Source organism: Oncorhynchus mykiss, chromosome 23 (genome assembly GCF_057628025.1).
Source record: "Oncorhynchus mykiss isolate SJ-2025 chromosome 23, ASM5762802v1, whole genome shotgun sequence".
NCBI classification, from domain to species: domain Eukaryota; kingdom Metazoa; phylum Chordata; class Actinopteri; order Salmoniformes; family Salmonidae; genus Oncorhynchus; species Oncorhynchus mykiss.
The window spans coordinates 35,070,219-35,085,466 of NC_143044.1; the positions used below are offsets into that span (position 1 = coordinate 35,070,219).

Sequence of the window (15,248 nt, forward strand, 5' to 3'; positions counted from 1 at the left end):
CTTGTGTAACCACGCCAGCCAAGGACCTCCACATCCAGCTTTTTCACCTGCGGGATAGTCTGATTCACGTCCAGCTTGGCACTTGTAGGTTTTTACTTCAAATCAATTCAATCCAGACATTGGGACGGCATTCTGAAAAAAACTAGCTAACACACACAACATCCTGTTTGACCTACATATCCATTGTCTCTTTGTTATCTTCATTGTAAAGTTGGTACATCATGGACTGATAATGGAATGGCTACTCAGAGGAACTGGCTACCATATCAGTATTGAAACAATAATTTAGTAATGACTTTTCAACTATGACCAACAATTGAATTGCATAGCTCAAGTGTATTTGGAATGTTTTCAAAAACGATCAATTCATTGATCATCACTGTGCTATCACCCAGCCCAAGACCCACCCAATCAGATTGAGCAACAAAATCATACAAATAAAACATGGAATGCTCTCTACTTGTCAGTGTTCCAAAGGGGACATCATATGTATTTTTACCTAAACATGCAAACAACATCAGATAGAATGAATAGCTTTCAGTGCACTGGAATGACATTCACTCTCATTTCAGTCAGTTAGTATTGGCCACCAATGACAGTGAATGTAATTTCTGGCTATGCTACTGCTAGATATTCCTTTTGTCCAGGTGAGAAAGGGTAGTGTGGAGTGCAATTAAGATTGTGGAGTGCATCATCTGTGGATCTGTTTTAGCAGTAATTTATTTGATTTATTCATTTTACTGTTATTTAACCAGGTAAGTTGACTGAGAACACACTCTCATTTACAGCAACAACCTGGGGAATAGTTACAGGGGAGAGGAGGGGGATGAACAAGCCAATTGTAAACTGGGGATTATTAGGTGACCATGATGGTATGAGGGCCAGATTGGGAATTTAGCCAGGACACCAGGGTTAACACCCCTACTCTTATGATAAGTGCCATGGGATCTTTTAATGACCTCAGAGAGTCAGGACACCCGCTTAACTTCCCATCTGAAAGACGGCACCCTACACAGGGCAGCATCCCCAATTACTGCCCTGGGCTATTGAGATATTTTTTTTTTAGACCTGAGGAAAGAGTGCATCCTACTGGCCCTCCAACACCACTTCCAGCAGCATCTGATCTCCCATCCAGGGACTGACCAGGACCAACCTTGCTTAGCTTCAGAAGCAAGCCAGCAGTGGGATGCAGGGTAGTATGCTGCTGGCATATGTGAATTGGAGTGGGTCTAGGGTGGCCAGGTGAATGCTGTTGATGTGAGCCATGACCAGCCTTTCCAGCTTTTCAAAGCCCTTCATGGCTACCGACGTGAGTGCCACGGGGTGGTAATCATTTAGGCAGATTACTTTAGCTTCCTTGGGCACAGGGACTATGGTGGGCTGCTTGAAACATGTAGGTATTACAGACTCGGTCGGGAAGAGGTTGAAAATGTCAGCGAAGACACTTGACAGTTGGTCCGTGCAAGCTTTGAGTACATGTCTAGGATTTATTTCCCTGGTTGCACATGTGACATGCTAGTAAAAATGTGGTAAAACCGATTTAAGTTTGCCTGCATTAAATTCCCAGCCACTAGGAGCGTCGCCTCTGGGTGAGCATTTTCTTCTTTGCTTATGGCCTTTATAGATTTGGTTAATAGCGGTCTTAGTGCCAGCTTAGTTTTGTGGTGGTAAATAGACAGCTACAAATAATACAGATGAGAACTCTTGGTAAATTAATATTAGACATTGCACAGCAGCTGTTATTGACAAAAAGACACACTCCCACGCCTTGTCTTACGAGAGGTAGCGTCTCTGTAGTGCTGGTGCATGGAAAATCCCGCTAGCTCTATATTGTATGTATCTTCGTTCAGCCATAAAACATAAGATGTTACAGTTTTTAATGTCCTTTTGATAGGATAATCGTAGGTCATCAATTTTATTTTTCAATGATTGCACGTTTGCAAGAAGAACGGAAGGCATTGGGAGTTTACTCGATTCTCAGAAGGATGACAAATCTGCAGCCCCTTTTCCGGCGTCCTTTCTTCACGCAAAAGGCATGGATCTGGGCCTGTTCCAGTGAAAGCAGGATATCCTTCTTGTTGGACTCGTTAAAGGAAAAAGTTTCTTCCAGTCTGCGGTGAGTAATCACTGTTCTCATGCCCAGAAATTATTTTCGGCCACAAGAGACGGTAGCAGCAACATTATGTACACAATAAGTAAAATAAATAAGTTACACAATGCAAAAAAATGTAAATAAATAACACAACTGGTTGGGAGAATGTAAAACATCAGCCATGTTCTTCAGCGCCATGCTGTTCATTGACTACAGCTGAGCATTCAACACCATAGTGCCCTCATAGCTCATCACTAAGCTGGGACTAAACACCTCTCTCTGCAACTGGATCCTGGACTTCCTGACGGGCCGCTCCCAGGTGGTAAAGTAGGCAACAACACGTCTGCCGCGCTGAACCTTAACACTTGGGTGTGTACTTAGTCCCCTCCTGTATTCCTTGTTCACCCACAACTGCGTGTCCAAACACGACTCCAACACCATCATTAAGTTTGCTGACGACACAACAGTGGTAGGCCTGATCACGGACAACGATGAGACGGCCTTTAGGGAGGAGGTCAGAGACCACCTGGCAGTGTGGTGCCAGGACAACAACCTCTCCCTCAATGTGAGCAAGACAAAGGAGCTGAATGTGGAGTAAAGGAAAAGGCGGGCCGAACAGGCCCCCATTAACATCGACGAGGCTGTAGTAGAGCGTCCTTGAAACAACGAACTATGGTCCAAACATACCAAGACAGTCGTGAAGAGGGAACGACAAAACCTTTTCCCCCTCAGGAGACTGAAAAGATTTGGCATGGGTCCCCAGATCCTCAAAAGGTTCTACAGCTGCACCATCGAGAGCATGGTGCATCACCGCCTGGTATGGCATCTGACCGTAAGGCGCTACAGAGGGTAGTGCGAATGTGCCAGTACCTCACTGGGGCCACGCTTCCTACCATCCAGGACCTATATAATATGCGGTATCAGAGGAAAGCCCATACAATTGTCAGAGACTCCAGTCATCCAAGTAATAGACTGTTTTCTCTGCTACCGCACGGCAAGCGGTACCGAAGTGCCAAGTCCAGGACCAAAAGGCTCCTCAACAGCTTCTACCCCCAAGCCATTAGATCGCTGAAGAATAAAATCGCCACCAGACAATTTACATTGACACCCCCCCCCCCCCTCCCTTTTGTACACTGCTATTACTCGCTGTTTGTTTGTTACCTATGCATAGTCATTTTGCCCCCACCTACATGTTCAGATTACCTCAACTAGCCTGTACCCCTGCACACTGACTCGGTACTGGTGCCCCCTGTATATAGCATCGTTATTGTGTTACTTTTCATTTTATTCTACTTGGTAAATATTTTCTTCTTCTTGAACTGCACTGTTAGTTAAGGGCTTGTAAGTAAGGGTTTCACAGTTAAGTCTACACTTGTTGCATTTGGCGCATGTGACAAATAATGTTTGATTTGACTTTACTCTCTCACCTGGTCTTCAAATTAGGGCAAAGAGAAAAATGTGCAGTTTTATCGCTAATCTCATGCTATTCTACACATTTTGCCATGTGGCTGAGAAATTTTTGTTTTTTAAAGCTAATTAAAGCTAAAATATAGGTGTGTTGACTGTGATAAAGGGACTGGATTATGTGCTGTCTCGTTTGCTAAATCAACAAATATAAGTAGGCAGTGATATCCATAGAAACACAGTGACATATGCCTCAATGCGGTCATATTTGTGGCTTATTGGGGGTGACTTTCAGTTAGTTATTTTTGCCCACCAGCGAGAGTGAATATAATTTCTGGCTATGCTACTGCTACATATTCCTGAGACTCTCTCACCTGGTCTTCAAATTAGGGAACTTCCATTTATATAACATGTTTGAGTATAGTATGTCTGTTAGTACAGAGACTATTCATTTAATCAATCAACAAAATGTACTTTATAAAGCCATTTTTACATCCGCATTTGTCACAAAGTGTTTTACAGAAACCCAGTCTAAAAGCCCAGAGAGCAAGCAATACAGAGGCAGAAGCACAGTTTCTAGGAAAAACTCTCTAGAAGACAGGAACGTAGGAAGAAACCTAGAGGAACCAGGCTCAGAGGGGTGGCCAGGTCTCTTCTGGCTGTACCGGGTTAGAGAGGAACCAGGCTCCGAGGGGTGGCCAGGTCTCTTCTGGCTGTACCGGGTTAGAGAGGAACCAGGCTCCGAGGGGTGGCCAGTCCACTTCTGGCTGTACCGGATAGAGAGGAACCAGGCTCCGAGGGGCGGCCAGGCCTCTTCTGGCTGTACCGGTTTAGAGAGGAACCAGGCTCCGAGGGGTGGCCAGTCCACTTCTGGCTGTACCGGGTTAGAGAGGAACCAGGCTCCGAGGGGTGGCCAGGCCTCTTCTGGCTGTACCGGGTTAGAGAGGAACCAGGCTCCGAGGGGTGGCCAGGCCTCTTCTGGCTGTACCGGGTTAGAGAGGAACCAGGCTCCGAGGGGTGGCCAGTCCACTTCTGGCTGTGCTGTGTGTAAAACAAATGTGAAAAATATGAATATAACAGAGACAAAAGGAGATAGATCATACACACATGATAACAGGCATAATTACACACTCCTCTTGGAATAATATGGATACATTGGCTTCTTCTATAGACCAAATACACTAGTACCAAAGGGGACAGAGTGTAGGTCAGACAAGGAGTGAGTTGTCTTGGAAGGTTTCTCCTGCAATTACACTTCCATCAGAGTGCTCGTCACTCTTGGTCCTCAGCACACCATGTTATAACCAGTCCTGCACAAACACAAATCCAGAGGCGAGTGCAAACAACACCATCCAGAAAAACAACTAGACGAATCTTTATCAGTCATTGAAGAAAATTGTGATAAAAATATGCATGTCTGTGTATGGTGCATACCTGACCCGCTCCAAATGTGCCAGTTCACATATGCAGGTGCTGAGTTTCAGTGCAGTCCCTCGTCCCAGGAGGTAGTTGGCCTTGTGGTGAACGTTTTTGTTTGTGTGTAATGGTACAATGTAAATGTAAATTACAATTAAAACAAATCACTTGGACTTGGACAACGTTCCCACATGTATTTATTTTTCTTAACATTTGATACAAATAATATAATTTCATTGAGAAGTGAAGTTATATCTATAGTCTACTTTCGTGTTTCAACCAACATGAGAAGATGAAATATTATAGAAAAAAAAGGAAAAGTAATTGACCAGTTTATCATAATGTTGAAATTTATGAATTCATCCTCTTTTAATTTGGTGCATTCAAACCCCTAGAACAGAAATAAAATATCCCTTTTTTAAATTCTACATTTCGGGTAATAGAAAGATGCCCATTAGGAAATGTAGGAAATGTTAGGAACATTGGAACAACTCTACAACACATACATTTTCTCATGGTGAAACTATCGTACCTACGGTAAAGTATTATTGCATTTCTTAGTGTTCAAGCATTACTAGGTTGAAGGATAAATGGTGCAGAACAAATCTGTTTGGCACAACATACAGAAGGAAACATATATATATATATATATATATATATATATATATATATATATATATATATATATATATATATATATATATATATATTTTGCATTGAGAACAGTAAGTGGGTTGTAAAACAAACGTCTGTCATTTACATCAACTTGGGGAAAAAAAAGAATCATGCAAATTTGTCATACATTTTTGTCTTTAAATATGTAAATTATATGACAAACAACAGAGGGAAAAAAATACAACATACACAATCATTTCTGTTCACTAACTGCTACATTTGTAGGCTATAAACTAAGGTTCATAACCAACATTATTAGATTGGGATTAGAGAACTGAAATGACAAAGAAAACATACATAAAGATGAGAACACAGTGGTCCATTCCATTCTGTTAAGATGCATCAACTTCTATTCTGACATATGATTGAGAACCATAGGAACAGGAAGAGTCAAGGAGTGCCATAGTGGAGTTAAGGGACAAACATTCAAGTAAAAAAGCATTACAATATTAAATACTAGTGTAAACGAATCTCTAGGCCTGTCTGAAGTATACAGCATCACTATGACATCATCATTATAGTGGGATTATTACTTCTATTTGTGGGGTGTGAGACAAATCAGTGTTGTATGAATCTTCATCTTTCAGATAAGTGTTATTATGTTGAGAGTATATCAGAGGCTGCACGCATCCCAAATAGCACCCTATTCCCTATATATAGTGCACTACTTGGGGAAGTAGTGCACTACATAGGGAATAGGGTGCTATTTGGGATGCAAGCCTCATAGTTGACTATTATAACAACAGTGATGTGATATTGTTGACTAGTTTTTAACATTTAGCCGTGGATAAGTGTATCATACCCAACCTTCCTTGTTAAGGGTTGAAGTGTTACATAGATATAAGCACCTAGAAACCTTCTAGAAAGCTCCATCAGGAATCCATATGACTTTACTTTGTTCTTGGTCCACTATAGTCATGATCTGAGTGCAAATGTAGGACAGGCTTCCTCCTTGGACGATACCTGCAACACAAAAAAAAATGTTTTCAAATCTGGGTCATTACTGTCTCAGAGTAGATGATCTGGTCCGGTTCTGTCTCAGAGTAGATGATCTGGTCCGGTTCTGTCTCAGAGTAGATGATCTGGTCCATTACTGTCTCAGAGTAGATGATCTGGTCCGGTTCTGTCTCAGAGTAGATGATCTGGGCCATTACTGTCTCAGAGTAGATGATCTGGTCCATTACTGTCTCAGAGTAGATGATCTGGTCCGGTTCTGTCTCAGAGTAGATGATCTGGTCCATTACTGTCTCAGAGTAAATTATCTGGGCCATTACTGTCTCAGAGTAGATGATCTGGTCCGGTTCTGTCTCAGAGTAGATGATCTGGTCCATTACTGTCTCAGAGTAGATGATCTGGTCCATTACTGTCTCAGAGTAGATGATCTGGTCCGGTTCTGTCTCAGAGTAGATGATCTGGTCCATTACTGTCTCAGAGTAGATGATCTGGTCCGGTTCTGTTTCAGAGTAGATGATCTGGTCCATTACTGTCTCAGAGTAGATGATCTGGTCCGGTTCTGTCTCAGAGTAGATGATCTGGTCCATTACTGTCTCAGAGTAGATGATCTGGTCCATTACTGTCTCAGAGTAGATGATCTGGTCCGGTTCTGTCTCAGAGTAGATGATCTGGTCCATTACTGTCTCAGAGTAGATGATCTGGTCCGGTTCTGTCTCAGAGTAGATGATCTGGGCCATTACTGTCTCAGAGTAGATGATCTGGGCCATTACTGTCTCAGAGTACATGATCTGGTCCGGTTCTGTCTCAGAGTAGATGATCTGGGCCATTACTGTCTCAGAGTAGATGATCTGGTCCATTACTGTCTCAGAGTAGATGATCTGGTCCATTACTGTCTCAGAGTAAATTATCTGGTCCGGTTCTGTCTCAGAGTAGATGATCTGGTCCATTACTGTCTCAGAGTAGATGATCTGGTCCGGTTCTGTCTCAGAGTAGATGATCTGGTCCATTACTGTCTCAGAGTAGATGATCTGGTCCGGTTCTGTCTCAGAGTAGATGATCTGGGCCATTACTGTCTCAGAGTAGATGATCTGGTCCATTACTGTCTCAGAGTAGATGATCTGGTCCATTACTGTCTCAGAGTAGATTATCTGGTCCATTACTGTCTCAGAGTAAATGATCTGGTCCATTACTGTCTCAGAGTAGATGATCTGGTCCGGTTCTGTCTCAGAGCAGATGATCTGGTCCATTACTGTCTCAGAGTAGATGATCTGGTCCATTACTGTCTCAGAGTAGATGATCTGGTCCGGTTCTGTCTCAGAGTAGATGATCTGGTCCATTACTGTCTCAGAGTAGATGATCTGGTCCATTACTGTCTCAGAGTAGATGATCTGGTCCATTACTGTCTCAGAGTAGATGATCTGGGCCATTACTGTCTCAGAGTAGATGATCTTGTCCGGTTCTGTCTCAGAGTAGATGATCTGGTCCATTACTGTCTCAGAGTAAATGATCTGGTCCGGTTCTGTCTCAGAGTAGATGATCTGGTCCATTACTGTCTCAGAGTAGATGATCTGGTCCGGTTCTGTCTCAGAGTAGATGATCTGGGCCATTACTGTCTCAGAGTAGATGATCTGGTCCATTACTGTCTCAGAGTAGATGATCTGGTCCATTACTGTCTCAGAGTAGATGATCTGGTCCATTACTGTCTCAGAGTAGATGATCTGGTCCATTACTGTCTCAGAGTAGATGATCTGGGCCATTACTGTCTCAGAGTAAATGATCTGTTCCGGTTCTGTCTCAGAGTAGATGATCTGGTCCATTACTGTCTCAGAGTAGATGATCTGGTCCATTACTGTCTCAGAGTAGATGATCTGGTCCGGTTCTGTCTCAGAGTAGATTATCTGGTCCATTACTGTCTCAGAGTAGATGATCTGGTCCATTACTGTCTCAGAGTAGATGATCTGGTCCATTACTGTCTCAGAGTAGATGATCTGGTCCGGTTCTGTCTCAGAGTAGATGATCTGGTCCATTACTGTCTCAGAGTAGATGATCTGGTCCATTACTGTCTCAGAGTAGATGATCTGGTCCATTACTGTCTCAGAGTAGATGATCTGGTCCATTACTGTCTCAGAGTAGATGATCTGGTCCATTACTGTCTCAGAGTAGATGATCTGGTCCATTACTGTCTCAGAGTAGATGATCTGGTCCATTACTGTCTCAGAGTAGATGATCTGGTCCGGTTCTGTCGCAGAGTAGATGATCTGGTCCATTTCTGTATCAGAGTAGATGATCTGGTCCATTACTGTGTCAGAGTAGATGATCTGGTCCGGTTCTGTCTCAGAGTAGATGATCTGGGCCATTACTGTCTCAGAGTAGATGATCTGGTCCGGTTCTGTCTATGTAACTTCACTCATTACGATCTAACAGGCTGATCTTAGTTCAGCGCTCAATTTATGAATACGAGGCCTGTTCTGACTCCAGACTGTAGGTATATATGACAGGCCTTCTCACATAGCAACAAACTGAATGTTATTATATGATATTAACATAATACTAACCTGTAAAGACCTTGCTGTACTCCTGTTCAGTTTTCTGTGCCATTTCAAACTGCTCCTTGGAATGTTTCTGAGAGACTTTATCCCGTAAGTATAGAGGATCCTTCTGTTCTCTGAATGAAGGAAAGAACAAAATCATATTAAATATCAAATATTTCAGTTCATTAAAAAAGATGGCACACAGTTGATATCACACAGAGACTGTGGTGGCATGGCAACAAAATGACCCCCAATTATATGCATAGACGGCAACAAGACAGCAACAACAAAAAATAAAGACTGTCTCTGCTCTTCACTACAATTGCAGTGTTGATGAGTAATAGTGCTGTACGAACTGAGCGGTAAGTACAGTCAAACTTAAAACACTGGGTGGCAACTGGGTTAATGAGCCTCTCTAGTCTGTGACCCGTCTGCTCCTGACCTGCTGTTTTCCTTTCCCTGCCTGGCCTACAGTCTACATATTGACTATATGACGCCATCCAAAGGATAGAATGTCAGAGAGTGGTTCATGGTTTGGTTCTCTCTCTCTCTCTCTCTCTCTCGCTCACTCTCTCTCTCGCTCACTCTCAAAGGCATCTGCCATAGACATACTATTCACGTGTTTATATGAGATGATTGGTCTCTGCTGGTAGTGTGGAGTGAGTGAAGAGCAGCAAGGGCTTAGCCAAATAGCTGAGAGTGTACTGTAGGGCCCAGCCTCCAGCCTCTCTCGCTCTCTCTCTCAGAGACAGAGACGAGCAGCCCCCAGTACAAAGCTCAAAACTGGAAGAGACAGGCCCAGCTTTCAACCTCTCAGTCACAGGTATAGCTCAGCTAGACGCCCCCGCAGCCCACCACCGAGCTATAGGGCTCAGCCTCTCAGTCACAGATATAGCTCAGCTAGACGCCCCTGCAGCCCACCACAGAGCTATAGGGCTCAGCCTCAGTCACAGGGATAGCTCAGCTAGACGCCCCCACAGCCCACCACAGAGCTATAGGGATCAGCCTCTCAGTCACAGGGATAGCTCAGCTAGACGCCCCCGCAGCCCACCACAGAGCTATAGGGCTCAGCCTCTCAATCACAGGGATAGCTCAGCTAGACGCCCCCGCAGCCCACCACCGAGCTATAGGGCTCAGCCTCTCAGTCACAGGTATAGCTCAGCTAGACGCCCCCGCAGCCCACCACAGAGCTATAGGGCTCAGCCTCTCAGTCACAGGTATAGCTCAGCTAGACGCCCCCGCAGCCCACCACAGAGCTATAGGGCTCAGCCTCTCAGTCACAGGGAGAGCTCAGCTAGACGCCCCCGCAGCCCACCACAGAGCTATAGGGCTCAGCCTCTCAGTCACAGGGATAGCTCAGCTAGACGCCCCCGCAGCCCACCACAGAGCTATAGGGCTCAGCCTCTCATCCCAGGGACAGCTCAGCTAGACGCCCCCGCAGCCCACCGCAGAGCTATAGGGCTCAGCCTCTCATCCCAGGGACAGCTGGCACTCAGTTGATGACAGGGAAGGCTTAGTTCAATCAGATCCTCTCCATGTTCACTGCCGCACTGCACGAGTCTCTGTGAATGTGTACGAGAATGTGTGAGACAGTGTGTGAGTGCCTGCAGGGCTCTACAGTACAACCATTTTATTTGCATATGCACCTAAATATTTTGCTGTGCAACCTGGAATTTTAAATAAGGAGCACCATTGTGCCTAAAAAAATTAAGGATTCTAGCTTTATTACCTCAAATATTTTTCATTGTGCACCTAAATGTCTTTGTGCGCGCCTACCTTTTTCAACTTAGGCGCACGTGCTCCTTGTAAAAAAAGTCAGCGTTGAGCCCTGGCGTGTCTGCGCCTGCGTTTTGTGTCTGTGTGTGAGAGTGTGCATGTCTGTGTGTTCAGCAGACTTAATCTTCCCCTCCGATTACAAATGAAAATACCAACCAGAGATCTTCTCTAATGAATCACGATTATCCCAAGAGGAGTGTCGGCTAGGGCCGTTTCTGATTCATTTCATTTTGATCACTTTGATTCATTTGTTTTGGAACGTGTCTGTGATAGGAATGAATCGGAGATCATTTCTGTAATGTTATAGTAATGAAAGTGCACCTAGACTGAAAGACAATGAAACTTAATACACTACTGTAAGTCAACCGTGAAAACAGCAGGGATATTGGAAAGTGGCAGTAGATGAGGTAATGTGCTGCTTGCATGCATGCTGTTTGTGGTGTAGGCAGAGTTACCGTATATGTAAAAGGTTTGGGTGTAGCTGGTGCAGAGGAGTCAGGCGCAGGACAGCAGAGATGAGTAATAAAAGTAACTTTACTCAAAATTACCAAATACATGTAGTAATACCAAGCCCACACAATAGGACCGAAATACATGAAACAAACACGCACAAAAACCATGGGGAAAGCAGAGGGTTAAATAATGAACATGTAATTGGGGAATTGAAACCAGGTGTGTAAGACAAAACAAATGGAAAATGAAAAGTGGATCGGCGATGGCCGGTGACGTCAAACGCCGCCCGAACAAGGAGAGGGACCGACTTCGGCGGAAGTCGTGACAGTATAAACACTTTGGAACAAGTTCTGATGTAAAGAGGGCTTTATAAATACAGTTGATTGATTGATAGCATTGTTATTGGTATAAAAAACTAATTGTTTAAAGAAGACTAAAGGAGATTCATGAGCTTTTACATTTCAATAGAGGAACTCCATGAGGGAAAGCAGCTGTGATAGCTTGGCCAGATGACTCTGATAGCAGTGGTGTTAGATCATTGTCTCAAAATACAGCACACAAAAATAAGTATTTATAGTAGAATGGGGGCTAGTACTCACTTTATCTGCTTTGCATTTTTGTAGCGAATGAAAATGACAATTGGGTAGATGTGAACGCTGTGAAGCCGTTCGATGGCGTGGGGTGCAATGTCAAGTAAACAGTGACAATCCTTCAAAATAGAAACAACAACAACATCTAACCAGTTGGGTTTGCATGAGAAATGAATGAAAGCACAGCAAAGAATGTTTCCAAAATGACATATCATTAGATCAACTGACAAAATCTAACAGACATTTTGTTAGGTTCTGTCACACTGTACATAACATACACAATGTCACGATATGGGATGGCAGCTGCCATGTATTAATCCAGATATTTACTAGTCCTGTCTATGTACAAAATATGCTGAACTGGTTTCTCTCCTAAATATGTTTTTTTTTTATCTCAATAAGACTAAACTGTAAATAAATAAACTAAATATACCTTCTCTGTGATTTCCTTGATGGAAGCAACAGTTGTGACATCAAAATGGCCGCTCCTTCGTTTGAAGTCTATGAAGACGCAGTCCTTCACCCCTCGTTCTATCGCCTGCTGAGATGCCTTCATCACCTCTGAATGGACAGACAAAAATAATCACATTTTAGTATTTCATATACTGTATAAAATAAAATAACACATGATAATTGACAATCAATTTACTTATTTGAGTAGTTTACAATCCTGTCATAACATGACATAGCATTATCATAACATGACATAGCACTGTTATAACATGACATAGCGATGTTCTAACATGAAATAGCATTATCATAACATGACATAGCATTATCACAACATAACAGCCCACCAGGTAGGCACCGACAGAACCTCCCGGGGGCCTCCTTCACCAGCATGTCCTTGTTAGCCTCCACTAGGGGCCCCAGAACCAGCACTGGTCTGGGGCTGGAACACTCTACCTTCTGGATCCTCTGGTAGGCCAGGCTCACACCATCTGGTAGATAGACAATACACAGAACCGTCAGCAGAATTATGGAAAACTACAGTGTGTATGTACATGATACCCTAACCCCAGAACCAGCACAGGTCTGGGAATGGATCACTCCACCTCCTGGACACTCTGGTAGTTAGACATTATAGCACTATGTCAAAACAGAGATCATGAACACTGCAGTGGAAAACTAGCTTTGCACCTACATGAATAATAGCATATGCCACTTGAGGCACTTCTATCCAAAGCAACTTACAGTACAAAGCAAGTGCATACATTATGGGAATGTGAACCATGTTGGTGTAACGGCAGATTTCCTCCTCTTCATCTGAAGAGGAGTAAGGATCGGACCAAGATGCGGTGTGGTAAGTGTTCATGACGATTTTAATAAGAAAAGCACTGAACACTATGAAATACAAAAACAATAAACGAATACGTGATATAACCAAACCCAAACAGTTCCGTGTGGCGACAAACACATACATGGAAACAAACACCCACAAACCAACAGTGAAACCCAGGCTACCTAAATATGGTTCTCAATCAGGGACAACGATAAACAGCTGCCTCTGATTGAGAACCATATCAGGCCAAACACAGAAATAGAAAAAACATAGAAACACAAACAGACTGCCCACACCAACTCACGCCCTGACCAGACTAAATAAAGACAAAACAAAGGAAATAAAGGTCAGAACATGACAGTTGGAATGGACCCGGCAACCTTGGTGTACCCAGGGCTCTACACTGACCTTTCATTGACTTTTTACAAGCAGCGAGTGTGCGCCTAAGTTGAACTAAATGTAGGAGCACACAAAGAAAAGGTATCAAGCCGTTTTCTTTGTTGTAATGGTCCAAACATGACAGTCATGAATCTGCACTCAGTGTGTTCTCCATGGTGCTCAGGGGCTGCGGTACAGTGAAGTAATCATTGCAACAATTATCCTCTGGGGGATCTTTAACCTCGTGCACTGGTGCTACCAAATTAAAACTCCAGGTCTCACGGCAAAATATTTAGGCGCATATGCGGGTGAAATGGTCACACTGTAGAGCCCTGTCACCAACTGAGTCACACATGACCATACATGAGATGAATCAAGAATCTACATGTTCCACGGTTATCATTTACAGTACAGCAAGGTGTGAATGGGCCTTCCTCACCCTCCATGATGGGCAGTGAGTCAGTGCTGATGGCGTCCACTAGGTCCTTCCCGTCTTTAGACCCAGAGCGTTTGTGTTTCTGTTTCCTGCGGAAGAAGGACCTGCGAGCGGCAGCCGAGAGGGTCTTACTGGCGGTACCGCTCTCATCCTTCATATCAGGCATGCTGTGTCTCCTGTAGAACTCTTGGTCCATTCTGAAAAACACAGGGGAATACACAGTACAACGGGTTTGAATTTGATTTTTTTATTTCACCTTTATTTAACCAGGTAGGCAAGTTGAGAACAAGTTCTCATTTACAATTGAGACCTGGCCAAGATAAAGCAAAGCAGTTCGACACATACAACGACACAGAGTTACACATGGAGTAAAACAAACATAGAGTCAATAATACAGTATAAACAAGTCTATATACGATGTGAGCAAATGAGGTGAGATAAGGGAAGTAAAGGCAAAAAAAAGGGCCATGGTGGCAAAGTAAATACAATATAGCAAGTAAAACACTGGAATGGAAGATTTGCAGTGGAAGAATGTGTAAAGTAGAAATAAAAATTATGGGGTGCAAAGGAGCTAAATAAATAAATAAATAAAATAAATACAGTAGGGAAAGAGGTAGTCGTTTGGGCTAAATTATAGATGGGCTATGTACAGGTGCAGTAAGTAATCTGTGAGCTGCTCTGACAGTTGGTGCTTAAAGCTAGTGAGGGAGATAAGTGTTTCCAGTTTCAGAGATTTTTGTAGTTCGTTCCAGTCATTGGCAGCAGAGAACTGGAAGGAGAGGCGGCCAAAGAAAGAATTGGATTTGGGGTGACTGGAGAGATATACCTGCTGGAGCGTGTGCTACAGGTGGGTGATGCTATGGTGACCAGCGAGCTGAGATAAGGGGGGACTTTACCTAGCAGGGTCTTGTAGATGACATGGAGCCAGTGGGTTTGGCAACGAGTATGAAGCGAGGGCCAGCCAACGAGAGCGTACAGGTCGCAATGGTGGGTAGTATATGGGGCTTTGGTGACAAAACGGATTGCACTGTGATAGACTGCATCCAATTTGTTGAGTAGGGTATTGGAGGCTATTTTGTAAATGACATCGCCGAAGTCGAGGATTGGTAGGATGGTCAGTTTTACAAGGGTATGTTTGGCAGCATGAGTGAAGGATGCTTTGTTGTGAAATAGGAAGCCAATTCTAGATTTAACTTTGGATTGGAGATGTTTGATGTGGGTCTGGAAGGAGAGTTTACAGTCTAACCAGACACCAGAATGA

General features: G+C 43.6%; 1 protein-coding gene across 3 annotated transcripts in view; it reads right to left on the reverse strand.

Annotated features, from left to right (window-relative positions):
* Window positions 1-5,091: 5,091 nt before the first annotated feature.
* LOC110503120 (disks large homolog 5) overlaps window positions 5,092-15,248 on the reverse strand; it is a 112,504-nt gene continuing 102,347 nt past the window's right edge. For all 3 annotated transcript variants that reach the window (XM_090217370.1, XM_090217371.1, XM_090217369.1), the window contains 6 exons: window positions 13,991-14,184; window positions 12,689-12,832; window positions 12,325-12,452; window positions 11,901-12,010; window positions 9,097-9,206; window positions 5,092-6,550 (listed from right to left, as the gene is read on the reverse strand). In XM_090217370.1, the coding sequence (XP_090073496.1) occupies window positions 6,447-6,550; window positions 9,097-9,206; window positions 11,901-12,010; window positions 12,325-12,452; window positions 12,689-12,832; window positions 13,991-14,184 (790 nt within the window). In that variant the 3' untranslated portion in view covers window positions 5,092-6,446. The remainder of the gene's footprint in view (window positions 6,551-9,096; window positions 9,207-11,900; window positions 12,011-12,324; window positions 12,453-12,688; window positions 12,833-13,990; window positions 14,185-15,248) is intronic.